Below are 19,989 nucleotides of genomic sequence, written 5' to 3'. Positions count from 1 at the left end.
AAGAGCAGCTGTTAACACCATTCACTCAACTAATGTTCTTGCAGATCAACTGACGCTCGATGACATAGAGAAGTCTGTTAATGACGATATGAAGCGTATCATTCCTTGGCTTCAGCAACTCAAGTAAGTGACTTGAGTAATTCACTTAGTTTGCATAGAATGAATCACCATATTCGTATTTTGGATGATCACACTTTCATGGCTTTGTGTTTTACCACAGTAGGGGATATCCTTTCTCACTGTTCTTAGCAACCTTGAATATTTGCCATCTTTTCTAAATGGGTGGAGGAAATTCTGCTTTTGCTTGGAGTTGATTCCATAATCCTCCTTTAGTCTGGCCTCTTACACGTAGCCTCATGCATTGCTATGTGCACACTCCACATGAAGTCCTTTCACTTTAAGTCAGTAGCAGACCACTTGCTTCCTGAGGAACTCATTTTGTGATCATGTTCATCTTCTATCTCCTTTATTCCACTCTGTTTCTACAGCTGAACTCTGCTTGTTTCTCGGCAAGAGCGATTTATCTTCTCACAATGCAGAGGAAAAACCAGGAAGTGGCCTAGGATGATCTAAATAATATCTGTTTGTCTTCTAACACTTCAGCCCTTGCTGGTTTAAACTAATCTTCCTTCCATAAAGCCCTGAGATTTAAGTACAAAATACATTTGGCTCCCATAAGAGGTTGTAGCAGATAATACAAATATGGTTTGCATCTGCATGAAAGCTAAGTTCCACCTGCTCTGTCATTTTGGAAATTCCCAGTACTGTGAGCTAATTGCAGGGTGAAACCTCTATTTGAGGAATTTTGCTTCTAAAAGAAGCATGATGACGCATGAAGCACTGGCACCCTGGAGAAAGTAATCAGCCTCCCTTTGTTACGAATAATGTACTCGAGATAATGGCTTGGGTAGTGCTGAGGAAGCTAGGCAGTCCCACAAAATGTCTTTTAGGACAGCTATATCTAATGTGTATCTATGAGAATAAATGCGGTGTGTCATGATGGAGAGATACTGAGCAACCACACTTTCCACTGCTGTTTTCAGTGGAAGTTTGACTGAAAAACCAAGTCACGCATTTCTGAGCCCCTTTCAAGCCTAGCTAGGCTTTCTGGCCTTGTCACTATAGCCAAAATCCAGTAGGACAAAGTTTAATTCCAAACATTAGAATAAATTTGGTGTCTTGCATGTGGTTCTTTGTGACCAAACTTATTCAGGTGAATGAGTTTGTTTATAACGTGATCCAGAGTGACATCCAGCTTTGGTGACTCTTCTTGCTGTATTGCTTACGAGCATATGGGAGCAAAGGTTTTTTCTATACCAAAAAATAATCAAAGATTCCAAGTTGTAAAATAACTGTAATCTACATGTTTTTTAATTTGTCCCTTCTTTTTTATATTGTAATTTCATATTGTGTATAAAAAAAATTATTTATTCCTTCAGTGAGTAATTTCAGGGCTGTTCCTCTTAAATTAACAGCTGTCTGTTACTCAAGCTGAAGACAATATGTAAAGATAATAGTAAGAAAATATAAACTCATTAAATTTGCTGTGTGATTTTTCTGTATATAACTCGTGCAGCAATGATAGTTGTTGACTTAGAATATGACTGACTCTTAACTTGACACTAATGCTCTAAACAGCAGTTTACTCGAAAAATGTAAAACAGTCTCAGGGTACTAATACCTTTATTTCAATGCAAGGTTCTGGCTTGGACAGCAACGTTGCAAACAGTCTATAAAACATCTGCCTACAGTGAGCAGTGAAACTCTTCAACTAGCTAATTATGCTAGCCATCCAGTGGGAAACCTTTCCAAACACAAATTGTTTATCAAACTCACTCGCCTTCCACAGTACTACATTGTAAGTAACTGAAAAATGCTTCTATCTTTTGCTCCCAGTCGTGGGTATACCAGATAGTTTGTCTCTTGTACTGTTGACTCGAACATTTGGAACCAAGTGATTGATGTAATCCTTGACTCTCCCCTCTCCCTCTTTTCTCATACTCAGTGGGTTTGTTAAGCAGTCAGGCTTATAGAGAGGAGGGGGACATAAAGGTTTATTTCTCAGCAACCTTCCCATTCTCTCTCCATTTCCCGAAAGTTTAGTCTTCCTTCTCTTCTTGGATCCCTTTCCTAGCCACAGTATTAATATCTTGAAAAAGACTAATGTCTTTTCCTTGAAGGGGAGAGGATAGGAGCTGATACAGACATATTCTTAGCTTGAGGGTCTTCTAAATTTGTTGTTTTGGTTAAACATAGGTTGTAGAGATGTTTGATGTTCCTGGCAACCCCACAGAACTAGAGTACAAGTACCATTTTCTCTCTGTGAGCTATGCTGAAGGAGATGACAGCCCTGCTACTGCACTTTTACTACAGCAGTTCAAACCAAACATTGAAGAGTTGGTACTGGACACAAAAAGTGGGAAACAAATGAAAAGTGGTGTCAAGCGCAAGGTATGTCCTTCAAAAGCCATTGGGCTAGTTATAGAGCGTGAAAGCTAAACATGTTCTGGGCATCAATACCAGCTTTAGTAGTGTTGTTTCAAAAGTTTGTATGGTTGACATCTTAATTGCGTTGCGGCTTGGTTCTCTGGACTGCTTCCCTAGGGAGATGTTGGGAAACTATTTTGCAACAGTTGTCTTTTAATTCATGCCAGGCCTTCTCAGCTCTTCTAAAGAGCCATGGCAGAGCACCACACTGAGGTAGCTAGAGTAGCTTGTATACGCAGGGCACTGGTATTTGTGTGATAGGTTTTGTGCCATGTAGGTGTAGTCTTTGAAAGACTTGCAGGGTCTGATAAGAGTTATTTCTTAGGGTCAGGCTGACATGGCTTAGTGATATGTAAGTACAATTTCAAGGAAGAAGGTGATTACAAAATTACTTTAACTGAATTGTTTCAGTCCTGAAATGGACCATATCCTTTCAGGAGTTTGTGCTCAGGGTACGACTCATTTAAAACTGGGATGAATAAGAGTATTCTCTGACATCTTTTCAAAATGTTTACTCCAAATGTGCAAGTACATTTGTCTTTATTTTAATTCTAGTTGTCTGGTGATCCATGTTCCATAGAACCTAAGAAGCCAAAACGGTCGGGAGAAATGTGTGCCTTCAATAAAGTGCTAGCTCATATTGTAGCCATGTGTGATACAAATATGCCATTTATAGGGCTCCGTATAGAGGTATGTATTAAAAAATATTTTGTTTCCTTCCCTTCTACTACTCCTGATTCTATTGTCTAGATGCAACTATTCGGCAAACTTGTGGTCATGTGTTCACTTTGGAGTTTCCCCACCAGCTGAGCCTGGGTGACTGATGTTCTACACTGGATTGCTGTAGTCTTGTTAGAGCTGGTCCTCTAATACCAAGCACTGCAAAAAGCTTGAAAAGATGAGGAACAAAGGAAAATGAGAGGATGAAAGACACACTTTTGGCAGGGGGTGGGAGACAACTTCATACCAGATTTGCACAGACTGTTTTTCGGCTTTCCAGTGTTTGAGGATGTGAAACATCTGTCACCCTTAGGGAAAAAAAATCCTTGAAAAAGTTACAGTCATTTTTCTTGACTTTTTGCTTGGGATAACATTTTCTTGTTCATTCCTAGTTATCTAATATGGACATTCCTCACCAAGGAGTACAAGTAGAAGGAGATGGCTTCAGCCATGCAATACGTTTATTAAAGTAAGAGGATATGTTTCTGTGTTTTGTTTTATTTCTGTACATATGCTTGAGGGGAAAAAAAAAGCATTGTTTGGAGAGTAACATTAAAAATATCGAGGTGGGTGGAGATTTTTTCAGGGGGTATTTTGTTTGTTTGTTTTAAATTATTGTGTGTCTTGCACTATCCTGTGATGCAGTGCTGGAGAAAGAGGAAGTAAGAGTAGACACAGAGCCAACTATAATTTGTTTCCTTCATTGGCCTAAATTGGGGAGCTCTGAAAACAGTCTGACAGTCCTCAATCCTACAATCCAGGAAATACTAAGGAAGATATGGTGATGGTTCGTGAATGTGTAACTGCAATTTTAGATCAGAGGCCTGCATATTCCATATGTTATTTGACGGTTACCGGTATCTGATACTGCAGAGGAAAATGCAAGGAATCCCAGAAAAGACAATTGCATGGTAAAAAACTTGTAGAGGAAGCATCTGAGAATTGTACAGACGTTTAAGAGTGAAGGGACCGGTGGAGGTCATCCGATACAACCTTCTGCTTAAAGCAGGGCTCGTCAGCTGCATTTTCCAATCTCCACGGGTTTTTGTGTCCTCCCTGGGCACAGCAGTCTCAAATGCTGACTAGGGGGGCGTAGTCACTTGATTGCCTGGCTAATACAGCCCAGGATGGTGCAGTCTGTCATTGCAGCAAGGGCATGCTGCTGATTCCTGGTCAGTCTGTCTCCCAGGCCCCCAAGTTCTTTTTCTGCAGAGCTGCTACCCAGCCAGTCGGTCCCCACTCTGCTGTTGCTTGAGGTTATTTAAGCCCAAGTGCAAGACTTTTCGTTTCTTTTCGTTGAACTTCATGAGGTTCCTGTTAACTCGTTCCTCCAGCCATCTGAGATGTCTCTAAATGGCAGCCGTGTCCTCCAGCGTGTTAAGTGTTCCCTTCAGTTTGGTGTCATCTGCAAATTTGGTATTCCTTTGCATCATGTAGGTTATTGAAATTGTTAAATAGTATTGGCCTCTGTGTTAACCCTGAGGAATGACAGCCAATACTTGGACATGCAGCTGTTGACCACAGTGCTTTCCACCTGGCAGTTCAGCCAGTTTTTCACACTTCTTGGAGCTTACTTCAGGCCTCACCGGTTAAACTTTGGATTGTGTTATGAAGTAAAACAGATTATATCAGTTTAAAACATAAAAAAACAACCCCCAAAGACACCTTCTAGAGTAAAACCTTCGAAACTTCTTTTATGCTGCATTAATGTGTAGTGATATAAAGGCAGCGGTCTCTAAATGCATCAGACCCTACCTTTTTTAACTTTACATGTGAACAGAGAAATACTGAGAACTTGAGATGAAGTTAAGGGTGGCACATGAAATTTATGAATAGACTCTCAAGAGATTTGAAAAAGTTTGGCATGTTTTTACTTACGCTTTATTTAGTCTGTCCCCTGAGCTCAGTTCCCACATCAGGGTACGAATAAATTAGTGGGTACTAAGATAACTGTGAGGTTGCTCACTGCATTTAGAGTGAGCTTGTTCTAGAAAGGGAACTGATTCATGAATTCAGGTTGCCACAGAACTTACTTATTTTCATCTCTTTTGGCTTGTTTCTCCATAGAAAAGCTTTATATTGGTACGCTCTTACTTCACCAAGAGATCAGGGCAATTCAACAGATCCCTTAACAGTCTGTAATTTGCAGGTGTTGAATCCATATAAAAATCTGTCTTAACTCAGAGTGCTTTTGTAACATGCTTATTACAGTTCTTGAAGAGGAATAGGATATCTCGCTGTGCAGTCCAGCTGTCTTTGCTGTTCATTTGTCCATTCTTTCATGTCCAGACTTGGAAATCCTTCAGGAAATGGTAGAAGGTAGTATTTTTAGTTTTGGAACTGTGCTGCATGTAATTGAAATACCTTTTTTTATCGTGAATAGAATTCCTCCCTGTAAAGGTGTAAATGAGGAAACGCAGAAGGCTCTGGACCGATCTCTTCTTGATTGCACTTTCCGATTACAAGGTAGAAATAATCGCACGTGGGTGGCTGAGCTGGTGTTTGCAAACTGTCCACTTAATAGCACTTCATCCAGGGAGCAAGGTAAGTTTTATTTATGAAGACTGGTACATTTTGTTTCTTTGTGGTTTACATGGTCTATTCCAGTAGTTCTAATGTTTTGGTGTTACTGGACAACTGGCCGCTATTAAGATTTCTAATAAACTACAGTGTACCTAAATAAAAATTTTGACTGCTGAGTTGATGCACTTCTATTATTTAAATATGCTTCCTGGTCACTTGCTACAGTTCACTCATAGTCTGTAAACCACGGTTTAGGAACCACTAGTTTAATCAGTATTTACCATCTTCTAACACTGCAGGACCAACCCGTCACGTTTACCTGACGTATGAAAACCAGTTATCTGAACCAGTTGGAGGTCGCAAAGTTGTTGAGATGTTTCTTAATGACTGGAACAGTATCGCTCGGCTGTATGAATGTGTCTTGGAGTTTGCACGATCCTTACCGGGTACAGAAATCACCTCCTTTTCATTAAAATGACGTGTTTATAGATAACTATGGTTTTCTCAGTCTAACTCTTTTCCCTCCTTTCTTCAAAGACATACCCAACCACTTAAACATTTTTTCAGAAGTTCGTATCTACAATTACCGAAAACTTATCCTTTGTTACGGAACTACCAAGGGGAGCTCAGTAAGTAACTCCTAAGCGTACTTAAAATATGTGTTTGAAAACAGAATGGATAGGCTTAGTGTTCTCAATTGAGCTACAAAATATTTCCTTGTATTACATTATTGTGGAATTAATATTGATGAATGTAGAAAAGACAGAAATAGAGGGTGCCACATTGCTAATTTGCTAGGTCACTACATGTTCGGAATTTTTGAGAATTTGTGTAAGATGCTTTAAATTGTGGGAAGGACAGTTGCGTGCTCCTGATTGATGAAAGCTGGTGTGACAGTCTTTGTCTGACAAATTTCTGGTAAGTGTTGCTACTGGTCACTACTCTACTGGGATACATGGATTATATGTAAGCTGAATGCCTAATTCTGCCTTAGAAGAAAGGACTCTAACAAAGTTTTAAATGTAGTAGTATGCTTTCAGATTAGGTGGTCCTTAATTATTTTGTAGCATTGCTGTTCCCTTGTTCAGAACTCTAGCTTACTCTGTAGTATTTGAATTTACATCTTCTTAATTACTTGGATAACTGAGTACTTGCTCACACTCTTGCCGTAAATGCAAGGTAGAGGAGGAAGTACGTGCATGTTTATTACAGACTAAGAATATATTTTTGTGTGTGGCTGCTGCAAAGCAGCTGATGCACTTGAAATTTGCTTCCTGGAAGGTTTTTGTGTTCAAGTTCTAAGCTGAATTTTTAAAAGTATTTCTATGTGCATTTTATTGGGACAGTTAATAAGTAGCAAGAGTAGTGGTGTGGATTTTGCATGCCACTTCCTTACATATTAGCATGTCCAGTTCCCGTTTTTGTGTGATACAACTGAGAAAACCAGTCCACGTCCATCAACTCAGGAATCAGTTCTTTGCAGCATGAATCTCTCGAGTTTATTTTGTCTATCTCACCTTTGGCACAAAAGGCTTTTTTTCTTTCTGGTTGACTCTCTAAAATAATTCCTTGGTTTTGTGGTTGCCAACAATCCAGTTAGTTAAATGGATAATAAAGTTAATAGTGCATTTTTTTCCCCACAACCTCAGCAACTTTTGAGGAAAGTGAGTTAGGAATCTGTTGAGGTGTGAGGAAAAATAGGGGGAAAAAATTGAAGCAGACCAGGTTTCTTGTTATAAGCTTGTAGTTGTTCTAGTTTCCAAGACCATTTTATGTTCTTGACATTGCAGATCAGCATTCAGTGGAACTCCATACTTCAGAAGTTCCACATTTCACTGGGAACTGTTGGCCCAAACTCAGGTTGCAGTAACTGTCACAACACAATTCTGCACCAGCTCCAGGAGATGTTTAATAAAACACCAAATGTGGTGCAGTTGTTACAGGTAATGTTTTAAAAACTTCTCTCGAGAAAAGTGCAAGATAATTAAAAGCTGAATTCTGATGAAACTGTTCTGTTCAAAATTACAAGTGTGTTATGATTGTTTATGGATCTCATTGGCAGAAGGTGGCTTGGGGAAGATTGTATCCCCCCCATGCCCCATTTTCTCTTACCTTTACTTAAAGGTAAGCTACCTCATATCTCAATATCTGTTCTCTCTCAGGTTTTGTTTGACACTCAGGCTCCATTAAATGCCATCAACAAACTTCCAACTGTGCCCATGCTGGGTCTGACTCAACGCACCAACACTGCTTATCAGTGCTTCTCAATTCTGCCACAGTCACCCACGCATATCAGGCTGGCTTTTAGGAATATGTACTGCATTGACATCTACTGCCGGAGTCGTGGTGTTGTAGCGATACGTGATGGGGCGTACAGTCTCTTTGACAACAGCAAAATAGTTGAAGGTTTTTACCCTGCGCCTGGATTAAAGGTGACCGTTCCTGCGTTTTCTGGCATGTTGTAAATAAATAAGCTTCTTATTTGAAATATGTATGTGAAGAGCTGCAGTCCTTCCAAAATTCTGAGCACAGAAAGAATTTTCTGATTTACCTGATTTATTTGAATTAACACATTTCCTTTAAGAAACTAGCATGAAGGGTCAGGGCTTTTTTTTCTTATTTATGTAATAAAATAATGTAGAGGCTACTTCAGGCATGCTTTTGTTTGAACTTGCTGAAGCTTTGTGACTAGGCTAGATGTATTCTCCCGAATTAACAACAACTGCTCCTCACAAACTATGTTGTGTGGCAGGACAGTGCTCATACCTTGCAGATGAGGAAGTGCTCCATGTTAGATGTTTCTAGACAGAAACTTCTCTTTTCAAATAGTTTCCATCAGTGTGTGGCAGGAGCCTGTGGCTTTGCTTCTGAATACAGTGCTGGTTTGCTCTTCCTGAAAAATTAATCTGTGCACGCTGACAGAATACCTTAGCTGAGGGCAGCTTGTACCAGTACTAGTTATACTGAAATACTGGAAAGTGGGGACCCGTTGTGAAACAGGATAGTTTGCTAATTTTTTCTTCTGACAGTTGCAACTGAACACTCGTTCTCTGGTACTGCAGTTAGCTGATCCTGAACATCTACCTCTCTCACAAATACTGAGTGGAAGGCTAATGAGAAGAGGAAGGGGATTGTAGATACCAGTGGAAAGTATAAGAGAATTAAATTGGGAAGGTAGAGGAGGAAGTAATTCAAGAGGGTTGGCAAATTGCTCTGGGTACAATGGAATGCTATGGAGGAGATGTCCTGGGCATTCTTACCCAAACAGGGCAGTTGTAGGTGTGATAGAATGGATTAGTAGGTTCCGGATACTAATGAGTTGTTCTGGAACAACTATTTCCAAGTGTTTCTTCTGTACAGTACTTGATAAAGGTAGTATTAAAACTCAGCAAATACTGTGTTCATTTATATAATGAAATTTAAATGGAGAAATTGCTAACAAAACTGATTTTTCCACAGACATTCCTGAACATGTTTGTTGACAGCAATCAGGATGCACGAAGACGATCTGTAAATGAAGATGATAACCCACCTTCTCCTATTGGAGGAGACATGATGGATTCTTTGATATCTCAGCTTCAACCCCAGCAGCCACCGCAGCAACCACAACAACAGGTACCCTCCAGGCAAAATAAGAAATGTTTATTGTCTTCCACAACTGTACGTTTCTAAGAACTAATGTTCTAAAAGGATTAGCTGTAAAAAATGGAAAGTGAGACTATAAAACTGCTCTGCTGTGGAATTCCCCTTGGGGCAAAAGTATTAATTTATTTTACCATTTCTCATTCCAGTGTAAACAGCCCATAGCATATGAACAGCAGCTTTGGAAGGTCACATGAGACTTGCTGCCTTAGAAGTGAAGGACTGAGGGGAGGGAAAATGACTGTTTAAGATAAAACATGGGAAGGGGAGTCAGGAGGCTTTGCTGTTATAGGGTGGCAGATAAAAATGAATGAGGTGCCTGAGGTATTATGTCTTGAAGAGAAACTGCGAAAAGTCACTGAAAAAATAGTGAGCACTGAACATGGTGATATAGAGAATCAATCAGTTATGTTGATGCACCGATCAGATTTCATAGGTGGGGACCAAACTGTCATTAGTGTTCTGCTCCACGTAATTAACTTTAGTTTTAGTACAAAGTGATCAAAAATTTTCGTTGTCCTGTGTTGACAATTTCAGCCATTTGCAAAACAGGCAGGAGCATCGGGAGCATATCCTCTTACTTCACCACCCACCTCCTATCACAACACAGTGACGCCATCTCCATCCATGATGCACACACAGTCACCAGGTAAGATGGCTGAAAGTTTGCGTGCTAACCATGTGCTGGTAACACACATGCAGCTCTTTGTGCGTGCGTGCTTTCTCTATTATTTCATCTGTGTTTAGCTCCAAGTTAGCCAAGAGAATGCACCTTGTATCGGGGAAGAATATCAAAACAAAGTCCTGCCATGCATGTTTCGGAAAGTACATTTTGAAGCTAACAAAAAAAAAAATTCTGTGGAACTGTCATCTTTAGCTATGTAATATTTGTGACTGTTTCATTCTTATGGCTTAAAACTTGCTCAGATCAAAATCTGTTAATTTTAAATAACTGCTTCAGAAAAGCTTTTCATCACCAAAGCTCTGTTTTCTGCTCCCAGCTGTTATAGCGCAACAGCTGAAAATATTTAAATTTGGGGAAGGGCTGGGCAGGAGGGAAATGCCATTCTTCAAGCCAAGTATCTTGGAAAGTTTCCTTTGTATGGTGAATCAATCTGGAAAATACAACACTTGTGCATGTACAAAATAAAGCCTTTGAGTGCAATAACAAATTTTCATGAATCTTGTTGGCTGTCTCCCTGAAAAGGAGATAGCTGTAGCAGTTGATAAAAAAAAATTATAACAGAAAAACAGGAAATATGTATGTGGAAGTGACGTGCTGTCTTTGATTAGGAAATTTGCATGCTGCAAGCTCACCTAGTGGAGCTTTAAGAGCACCATCACCAGCATCCTTTGGTCCAACTCCTTCACCTTCCTCTCTGGGAATCACAATGGGACAAACAGCTAACTTTGCCAGCCCACATGGTGAGTTCTTTACTGGCAGGTTTATATATAGTGACAGGGAGAGCACATTTGCTTCTTGAAATTAAGTCTTCCGGAGCAGACCTAAGTTAATTAAGAAAAATTTCGTGTTTTGTAATGGGCTTAAGTAGCTGTTTTCTTACATGTGGGTGTAACTCTTAACAGCAGTCAAAAGTAGCTGCATGGCATGTTGCGGTGTTCCTAACATTTTAAAAATTGACTATCAGTCAGTCCTTCCTGCTTACTAATGTGGGGAAATTCCGTGTGGTCTTGTAGCAGAACAATGGCTGCAGCTTTTAATGAGCACTGTGTCTTGTTAGATTAGTTAATGTATTTTCACTGCTTACGCTTCCTGGAAGAATAACTGGAACAGGTTAGAAATTCAAATACTTGCAATTTGAAAATGTTGTCGGAGTCTTGCTGGTTTGACATATGTATATATTCAAGCAATGTGCCTTTTGGTTGTTTCCTTTATTAAGTTTTTTTGAAAAGCTGCCAAAATAATTGTGTATTGTAATCACAGTGCATTGGAAACCATTCCAAAGATCACAATAAATGAACAGTTCAGATTGTAATTTTAGCACACCAATTTAACTGTCAAGATGAACAAAGTGAGATGGATCTACAACAGACTGTTTTATGAAGCTTGTTCTGGTCAGTCTTTATAGTGGAGTACAAAACTGAAGATACTTTTGCAGAAATAACTGCAAGATACTGGATAGATAAGCAACAGTCTAGCTGAGGCTTTCATTTGCTATGGAGCAGTAGAAGTCCAAGTATATAGGCAAGAGCTCTTTTTAGTTTAGACCCCATTACGTGTTGAACATGCCAATTTGCCTTAACGTTCAATTTTATTTTACTTTTCAAAAAATACAATCAGAAAGCACTTGAATCTGTATCTTGATTTTTATTTTTTATTTATTATTCTTCCCCTCTCCCTCATTGTGTTTCTTATATGGTTGTAGAATGTATACTAAAAGCTTGCAGACACTTTCTTACTTTACAAATTTTGGTAAGCCTTTTTTTAGATTTCTAGATTAGAAAGTCTTGTACTTTTTTAAAAAAAATAAATAAATAACAATGGTCTTGTAACATCTGTAGGTACCATAGACCCAAGTTCACCATACACCATGATGTCACCCAGTCAGCGTGCAGGGAACTGGCCAGGATCTCCCCAGGTCTCTGGTCCATCACCAGCAGCACGAATGCCTGGAATGTCACCAGCCAACCCTTCCCTTCATTCACCTGTCCCAGATGCCTCTCATTCCCCACGAGCTGGAACAAGTAGGTTTCTTTATCAGTGTTACGACTGTGAAACACTCATGTTTCTAGTTCTGTTCTTTTTGTTAGTTTTGTGTGTCGGCCTAACAGTCGTTACTGCCCTTGTGCGGTAAAATATCTAAGGAAATTAAGCCTTTATTCCGTCCTTGTTCAAGTCTTCTGAAACAAATTGGAAAACGAGTTCAATCACATAGCTTAAACTTCAGAAGGAATGATACCTCTTGTTGCACTGCAGAAATTAGTTTTAAACTATCAAGCTCTGTGACTAAGAGAAAATTCTTCATAATGAAAGCAATGATAGGTATATTTGCCTACCCAAATACTAACTTTTCACATCATAGAGCTGCAATGCTGCTCTTGCACGACTGATTTAGCCATCTTCACATCTCATTGAGTTTGTTGTACAAACCTGCTGTCTGCTGGCACGCTGCAGAAAGAGAAAAAGGGAGTAAGACTTTAATGTTACTGAGACTCTTTGCGTGGGTGGAGGGTTGAAACTCTAATTCTTTGACTTTGTCTATCTGTTGCCTATCACTAGGCAGCCAAATTCTTTAATACGAAAGATTAAACTTTGATCTGGAGAAGTCGTTGCTTGTAGAGTGACAACAAGTAAAGTGAACATATCTTAGTTTCAGTTTAAGTCCTTCCTTACTGCAAGTACTTCTTCCATATCAATAGGTTCCCAAGCAATGCCAACTAGCATGCCTCCACCTCGTAAACTACCTCAGCGCTCTTGGGCCGCATCCATACCTACAATCCTCACCCACAGTGCCTTGAATATTCTGCTGTTGCCCTCTCCTACCCCTGGGCTTGTGCCGGGACTAGCTGGCAGCTATCTTTGCTCCCCTCTTGAGCGATTCCTTGGATCAGTTATTATGAGGAGGCATCTTCAGAGGATCATACAACAGGAAACGGTATGGTTTACGTTGTTTTAATATTGACCTGTGAGTATGACTTCACAACGCTTCTTTTTCATGCTTCTATACTTCATGTCTTTCAAATCAGGCACAAACTGAAATGCTTCAGATACAGTACGTATGTGGTGTTGGACTTGTGCTATGCTTCTGAATCTTGACGTCTAAAGTGTCAAAATTTAGAGAAAGTTTTTAATTCCACTTCTTTTCCACACAAATTGCAAGTGGAAAACCTGTTTGGTCAGGTGAAATACGATAACTTATATGATCGTAACTGTACTGTGACTGTTGGGAATTACCTAGAACAGCCACAAGGTTACTATGGATGCCACTACTTGGCAGGAGTGCCCAAGAAATTAGTTACCAATTGACAATAACTGAACTGCTCAGTCATGAATATTGCTTTAGGGTTTGGGACAGACAACTTCCACTTCTTCACTTCTTTGGCATTGATTCAGTGACAGAGAAAGAAGCCAAATCTTGCATAAGCTTCATTCTCAAGGCAAATTTACCTGTACATAAATATCACATTTCTTTCTGGAAAGAGGGCAGATTGATCACTCGAGTCTTGGTAGTGAACGTGTGTGTGTGTTCATGCTATTTAATGAATGACCGATTGAATGTGACGCTTCTTTTTATGCAGCTACAGTTAATAAACTCCAATGAACCAGGTGTAATTATGTTTAAGACGGAGGCACTGAAGTGCAGGGTTGCTCTCAATCCCAAAACCAACCAGACCTTGCAACTGAAAGTAACACCTGAAAATACAGGACAGTGGAAATCAGAGGAGTTACAAGTTTTGGAGAAGTTCTTTGAAACAAGAGTATGTACTCAAATCATTAACGTTTATATTTTTGTGCATTGCTTTTAGTCTCTGTTGGTGTTTTAAGTGGTTCTGCTGACTTTGCTTGGCATGTGTAAGGGCTGCAAAACTTAAAATTAACAGCTGTGCACGCTGGTTAGCATATTAAATAATATAGCTATTATCTAAATAGAGAGTACTAAATAGTGTCTTTCTTTAGGTTGCAGGACCACCTTTTAAAGCGAACACTCTAATAGCCTTCACAAAATTACTAGGGGCTCCAACGCATATCCTCAGGGACTGCGTGCATATCATGAAACTTGAGCTGGTAAGTTAACCGTTCTATTTAGTTCACCCAACGTAAGTTACTGTATTTATTTCTTTTTTTTAAAAAAAGGTATCTTTATCTAGAAACACATAAATTACTCTACATTTATATGAATGTTATTTAGTGTTAATAAAGGAAGCTTCATTTTACTGTTAGCTCTCCTGGAAACTCCCAAAATTTCTTTTAAACTGATGGTTTTGAGAAACGTCAGGCACATTACTGCACAATGGGCCCGTGCATAAGCTGGCTGGAATCTTTCTGATTGTATTCTTGTTTACCATATGCCAGCTTCTTTCAGAGTTATTCTGACTTGTGCCAAACCTGGCAACATCTGCAAGTTTAGCTAGAGAAGCACATTCTACTTTCTCACACTTCCTTAGTTCATAGCCGTGTATGTCACTGACGTGAGATTTTTGCTGTTTTTTCTCTGTCCTGCTCTTTCTAAACAGTTCCCTGACCAGGCAAGTCAGCTGAAATGGAATGTGCAGTTTTGTTTAACAATTCCTCCTAGTGCACCGCCAATTGCGCCTCCAGGAACACCTGCTGTTGTGCTGAAATCTAAAATGTTGTTTTTTGTAAGTAGAGCTATCTGTTTTAAAATGTTGTGGGCTGCATGCCTTTGAAATCATCACCAGTTAGTAGCAAAACATAAGCATGCCGTATCAGACAACCATAATAGCTAAAAATGCTGTTTGGAAACCTAGATTTGTGTGCATCTCTTCTGTAATGAGTTTGGATGGTATTCCTATTCTCCCTCCTACAAAAACACAACAACTCTGTGTGTTTTGTGGTTTTGGAGAGATGTTGGCAATGTATCCTGAAGTTCAGTTCCTTTGGGTTGTGGGTATCTTTGAACGCTCAGCTTCTGGGTATTTTGTTCTTCTTTGAGGCAAAAACCACCTAGGTTAAGTGATACACACATTAGTGGTGCTGGGAAAGGGTAGCAGGAATGAGACGTTTAGAACAAATACTAAGTGTCGTCTCTGAGGCAATGCTTACTGTAGGGTGCTTTTGAGAATAAAATAGTCTACACCCGATTGACTTCTCTGTTACAGAATTGACGTTTGAAAACTGACAGGCTGGAAGTTCATGCTGTCTGTAGGTCTAAAGTGTTTAACTGTATCGGAAGTTGTGCTGAAGTATGTGGTCATTCAATTTAACACACTTCTTTGCTTCTCCTGCAGCTCCAGCTAACACAGAAAACAACAGTCCCACAGGAAGCTGTTAGTATTATTGTCCCAATTATTTATGATATGGCTTCGGGTACGACGCAACAGGCTGACATTCCCAGGCAGCAGAACTCTTCTGTTGCTGCTCCAATGATGGTTAGCAATATTCTAAAGAGGTTTGCTGAACTGAATTCACCACGACCAGGTACTGTACATGTCCAATAGATATATTCTCTTCACCCAGACTTCTGTGACAAATCTCCAGTGTAAAACTAAATCTCTCTTAAGTCTGATTTCTGGTTTCTATCATACTTCTTTAGCCATTAAAAACTGCTGATGTGACAGACGATACATAATAGCAAGTACTGGCAACACAGCAGACATTTATGCCAGAGGGTTACACTGATGATTGAGGCTGGATTTTGCCATTCTGCCAAAATTATAGAATGCACCTCTTGTTGGCTGCATGGTGGGAGTCATAGTTTTTAACAAATGGCCCAGAGTGAGTCACAAGAAATATGCTATGGTTAAGTGTCAGTTTTCATGGTTAATTCTGAGGTTATTGAGCTTAACAGTAGAATATAAAGGGATGTTAAAAATAATTATCAGAACTTGTCCACGTGCTGTGAATGATTAAAAAGTAACTGGAGTGATTGTATACTCCTTTGTCAGTGTGTGCACTAACAAAGGCGCATATAGTTCTGTCCACCAAACGTGCTGTGAAGTGCTTGAGCTAAATAGGTTGTTCTCAATGTTCATTGGCCTGTAGGTAGTGCGCTGTGAGCAATGTTGTGCTTTGCTTTCCCTCGTGTTCGTCATGCTTTTTATTTATTTATTTTTTGATATCTGAAACGTAGAACAGCAGCAGCAGGTTCTTTGGGCAGCATGTTGTCTGTAAGCAGTGGTTTGGGGTCCTAATGCACAGATGGCTCATAAGAACAATAACTTTCAGTTCTGCTGTATCTACACGCTAAAAAACAGACTTTTCCCAATAACCCAGTGAATAGATTGAAGTTGTGAATCCAGAGGTTGAATTCCACTTCTCTTATGTAAAACTATTAATCTCGTTGTTATGCGGTAATTTTAACTATGCTCGATGGTTTATTTCGATTGCTAAAACATGAGCAATGTTTATCTTAAATTGGTGTGGATATGCATACATTTCTGAAAAATAGTGATGAGATTAAATTAATATGCATTTTCTGGTTAACATATAGTAATAGTGTAGGTAAATGGGAGAGAGAATAGCCTTGAGGGCATGTGGGGTTACCTGTAAGAGTTCTGTATGTGGTACAGAACTGTTGTTTGTATAGCACTTTTATTTCAAGATAACATGAACTAAACTTCAGGTGGTTTTTAGGAAGGTGCTTCCCCACTGAGTTCCCCTAGCACAGCGGGGAAGGGTAGATACTTGTTTTGGTGTTTGTTATTGCATAAGCTGTGTTTTAAGGTAAACTCTCCATGAAGTACCACAGCTTAGGGAGTAACTGTCAAAGCTACTCTTGAGTATTGCAGGTGAGGTGTCTTCTGATGATCATTAGATAGATCAGGATAGACAATTTTTGTTTGTCACACAAGTTTTGAAGTAGTGTGGGAGTGCAGTACAGGGAGCAGAGTATAGACAGAGAAAAAACACATATGAAGAGCGCTTGTGGCCCCAGGCAGGACCTTATCCAGGCAAATAAGAATGTAGCTAGCTGAGCAGAGGACATTTCTAATAGTCCATCCTCTGACTTGTAAAAGAAAGAATGAGTCTGGATTTATTTGTTTCTTTATTTCTAGCACCACCACCCAGCTAAAATAGGATCTTCCCTGAGAACACTTAAGAACACAGGAAATTACATTTTATTGTCAAAACTTACACTATTATATCTTACAAAAGAGAACAAGATACCTTCTTTTCTTTGCCATTGAAAGGTGGTAGGGGAGCCAACAGACGAAAGTAGATAGTTGGGAGGCTTCTTTTACGAGAGCGGTACATGGGAGATCCCAGATGCATATGCTTTCCCTTGTGGTGCTATTGTGCTGTACCCAGGATTTTCCTACCTGCCGTTAGCTCTTCTGCTGCACTAATTGCAATTTGCTTGGTTAAGTGAATTTTTCACTGTTTCAGTCAGAAAAGACCAGGGCTTCCCATCATGCACGTATGATACTACTGGCACTTTCATTGTAACCCATAATCAGTGTTGCCTTGTTTTGGCTGTATCTTTTTTACCTTTCTCTCTTCGTGAGGAAGTATTTTGTATTCAGCTTAATTTTCCTCTTAATAAAATGGTAGTGCCTGAAAAGTAAGTTCTTTTGGAAGAGTTTTCTTTTCAGACCTGTGGGCAGACACATTCTGCTGTGTTTAACAGTAAAACATTGACTCATTGTGAGTACGCTGTCTTTCTGAGATCACTTTACCTATGCCTCCATGGGGAAAAAAAAATTTTATTTTTGGGAAATAATTACATGAACTGCGATGGAATCAATGCCCTGGAATAATAGGGTTAAACCTGAGCTGCAAGTCTACGACCTGCATTATGTAGTGGACATCAATCTGGCAAGGAAAAAATGTCCCTACAGATGCTGGAGGTGACACTTAGAGAGGCGCTCAGGGGACTCGTGATATTTCTTAAAGCACTTCACGACTAAGCATTTTTCAGTGTCTGATTTTCAGTGATGTGGTGGATGGGATGGTATTTAGTCCAGATTTGTAGCTTTGATACGATAATGACCTGCCCAAAATAATCTTGGGAATCCCTAGGTTGGCAGTTAGGATTAATGCATCCCAACAGGCTCTGCTCTTATCTCTTTGCTCACACTGTTGCTCCTTCAGCAACAAAATTCAGTGTCTTCTAATGGAGGTTTCTTGAAATATGCAGGAAAAATTCAGCCTGCGGTGACCAGGGTACGATAGTGGCTATTAATTGTATTCTCTTATCAGGAAACAGTATATGAAAGTCACAGCTACCTAATACTTCACCTTTTGTTCTAATGAAACCCTTCTGATTCTATTGGTTTTAACTTTTTTAAGCTGTTTCAGAATGTGTGTGTGTTTTTTGTCAAAAAATGCTGGTATTCAAAACTTGAGACAGCTGTGGCTGGTTTTTCCTCTCTGTATTAGAACTCAGCTGTTGGAAACAAGTTTGCTCTGTGTTTTATTTTGCAGTTTAGATGTCAGGGGTAGAGCCAGAGCAATTTGTGTGAAAGAAACAGATTTCTCACTTTTGCCCAGTCTTGGAATTAGAAATGTTTCCAAAACTAGGCTTAGGACAGAAACCATCTTCCAGCTGTTTCAGACTTGAGTCTTTTGAAATGTTTTGTTTCTGCTCTTAATGAATACAAATAGAACTGGAAAAAGGTTTTTTTTTTTTTAATAAGATGTTGAGCTTTTAATTAATAACATAAATAAAAATATGGATCGCAGTGCCACGTATGAGAAATTCTAGCATAGATTCAACCTGACATTCCAAAGCTATTTAAAAGTTAAGAGCTCCTTGCAATTTCATGACCAACAGGAGCAATCCTGCTGGGAAAGCCAGAGTTCCTTCAATTAAAATAGTGACAAATCCTGACGTCCGTGGAGGTGGCTGGGATTTGCGAGTGGCGGTCACCCGTCTGTGGTCACCCGTAGCAGGCAGTAGCCGTGCCGGCGCAGTGGGAGTCGGTGTAGCGCGCTGCCTCGCGAGGTTTTTAGAGTGAGGTCCTGTCTGTGAGGTGATGCTAACCTGTCTCTTTTCCCTGTTCCAGGTGAATGCACAATATTTGCAGCCGTTCGTGATTTGATGGTTAATCTTACGCTGCCCCCTGGTGGGCGTCCGTAGACACTTTTAAAAGAAGGCTGAAAGTGAGACAAAACGGCAAAAAAAAAAAAAAAATCCAAAAAAAAAAAAATAGTAAAGCCTTCGGTTAAAAGAGGACGTTTTAATTTTACCTTTTTATTAAGAGCTAACTATAATAAACTGGCAAACTTTCAGGGATGCACTTTCATCAAATGAGTATCACCACGACTTTTGTATAGTGCTGTTGTATAGTGTGTTTTAATGGGAGACACTTCAGACTAGGTAACAGATTGAAGTATCAGCTTGCTGGTAATAGATTTAATATTCTGTTTTATACTATAAAGATTATGAAAATGCCAAACTTGTTTGTTTTTCTGTTTTTTCTTATGTTTTGGTGTAATAGTCTTTTTTTAAGGCAGGTCTGTCATTTTTGAATACTGTAAAACTGTGACAAACTTTATATTGAAGCTGTATTTTAATATGACTGCTTTGAATCCTTAAACAATTTATTTGGGCTTGTTGTAAACATGTCCCCAAAAAGCAATATTTAATAAACTGGATTAAAAAATCTTAATGTTGTATAATCTTAAACTTTATTCCTCTCTACTGTAGCCACTGGCCAGATCTCTTGTATTCACACTTACTTGGCTATCTCTGTATCTGATCTCGTTTCTGCACATAGAGGTGCTGCTAACTTAAAACTAAACAAAACCTTATTTGTTTATTCTGTGGGTTTGATTTGTTCCAAGTCATAGGGAAAAACTTTGTTCATCTTCCTGATTGTATAAATAACGAGTAATTACTTAAAACAATGCTTTGTTTCTTACAGTCATAAGGAACTACATCTGTTCTGTCCCAAAAGCAAAGTTTAGTGGACGAAAGAACCTTCTTTCATCCATTATGGAGTTTGTAGTTATAGACACCTCTGTAGTAATGG

The 19,989-nt window shown here is 39.3% G+C and overlaps 1 protein-coding gene across 1 annotated transcript in view; it reads left to right on the top strand.

Annotated features, from left to right (window-relative positions):
* MED14 (mediator complex subunit 14) overlaps window positions 1-19,721 on the top strand; it is a 37,460-nt gene extending 17,739 nt beyond the window's left edge. The window contains exons 12-31 of the mRNA XM_063343971.1: window positions 45-123; window positions 1,699-1,858; window positions 2,257-2,451; window positions 3,043-3,177; window positions 3,600-3,676; window positions 5,591-5,751; window positions 6,030-6,176; window positions 6,268-6,359; window positions 7,521-7,673; window positions 7,893-8,162; window positions 9,190-9,345; window positions 9,910-10,021; window positions 10,666-10,797; window positions 11,896-12,078; window positions 12,754-12,989; window positions 13,633-13,812; window positions 14,012-14,119; window positions 14,569-14,694; window positions 15,304-15,493; window positions 19,021-19,721. Of these exons, the coding sequence (XP_063200041.1) occupies window positions 45-123; window positions 1,699-1,858; window positions 2,257-2,451; window positions 3,043-3,177; window positions 3,600-3,676; window positions 5,591-5,751; window positions 6,030-6,176; window positions 6,268-6,359; window positions 7,521-7,673; window positions 7,893-8,162; window positions 9,190-9,345; window positions 9,910-10,021; window positions 10,666-10,797; window positions 11,896-12,078; window positions 12,754-12,989; window positions 13,633-13,812; window positions 14,012-14,119; window positions 14,569-14,694; window positions 15,304-15,493; window positions 19,021-19,094 (2,966 nt within the window). The 3' untranslated portion in view covers window positions 19,095-19,721. The remainder of the gene's footprint in view (window positions 1-44; window positions 124-1,698; window positions 1,859-2,256; window positions 2,452-3,042; window positions 3,178-3,599; window positions 3,677-5,590; window positions 5,752-6,029; window positions 6,177-6,267; window positions 6,360-7,520; window positions 7,674-7,892; window positions 8,163-9,189; window positions 9,346-9,909; window positions 10,022-10,665; window positions 10,798-11,895; window positions 12,079-12,753; window positions 12,990-13,632; window positions 13,813-14,011; window positions 14,120-14,568; window positions 14,695-15,303; window positions 15,494-19,020) is intronic.
* The last annotated feature ends 268 nt before the right edge of the window (window positions 19,722-19,989 follow it).

The sequence above is a fragment of the Chroicocephalus ridibundus genome, chromosome 1, assembly GCF_963924245.1.
Source record: "Chroicocephalus ridibundus chromosome 1, bChrRid1.1, whole genome shotgun sequence".
Lineage (NCBI taxonomy): Eukaryota > Metazoa > Chordata > Aves > Charadriiformes > Laridae > Chroicocephalus > Chroicocephalus ridibundus.
This window is presented reverse-complemented; position numbering and strand designations above follow the sequence as displayed.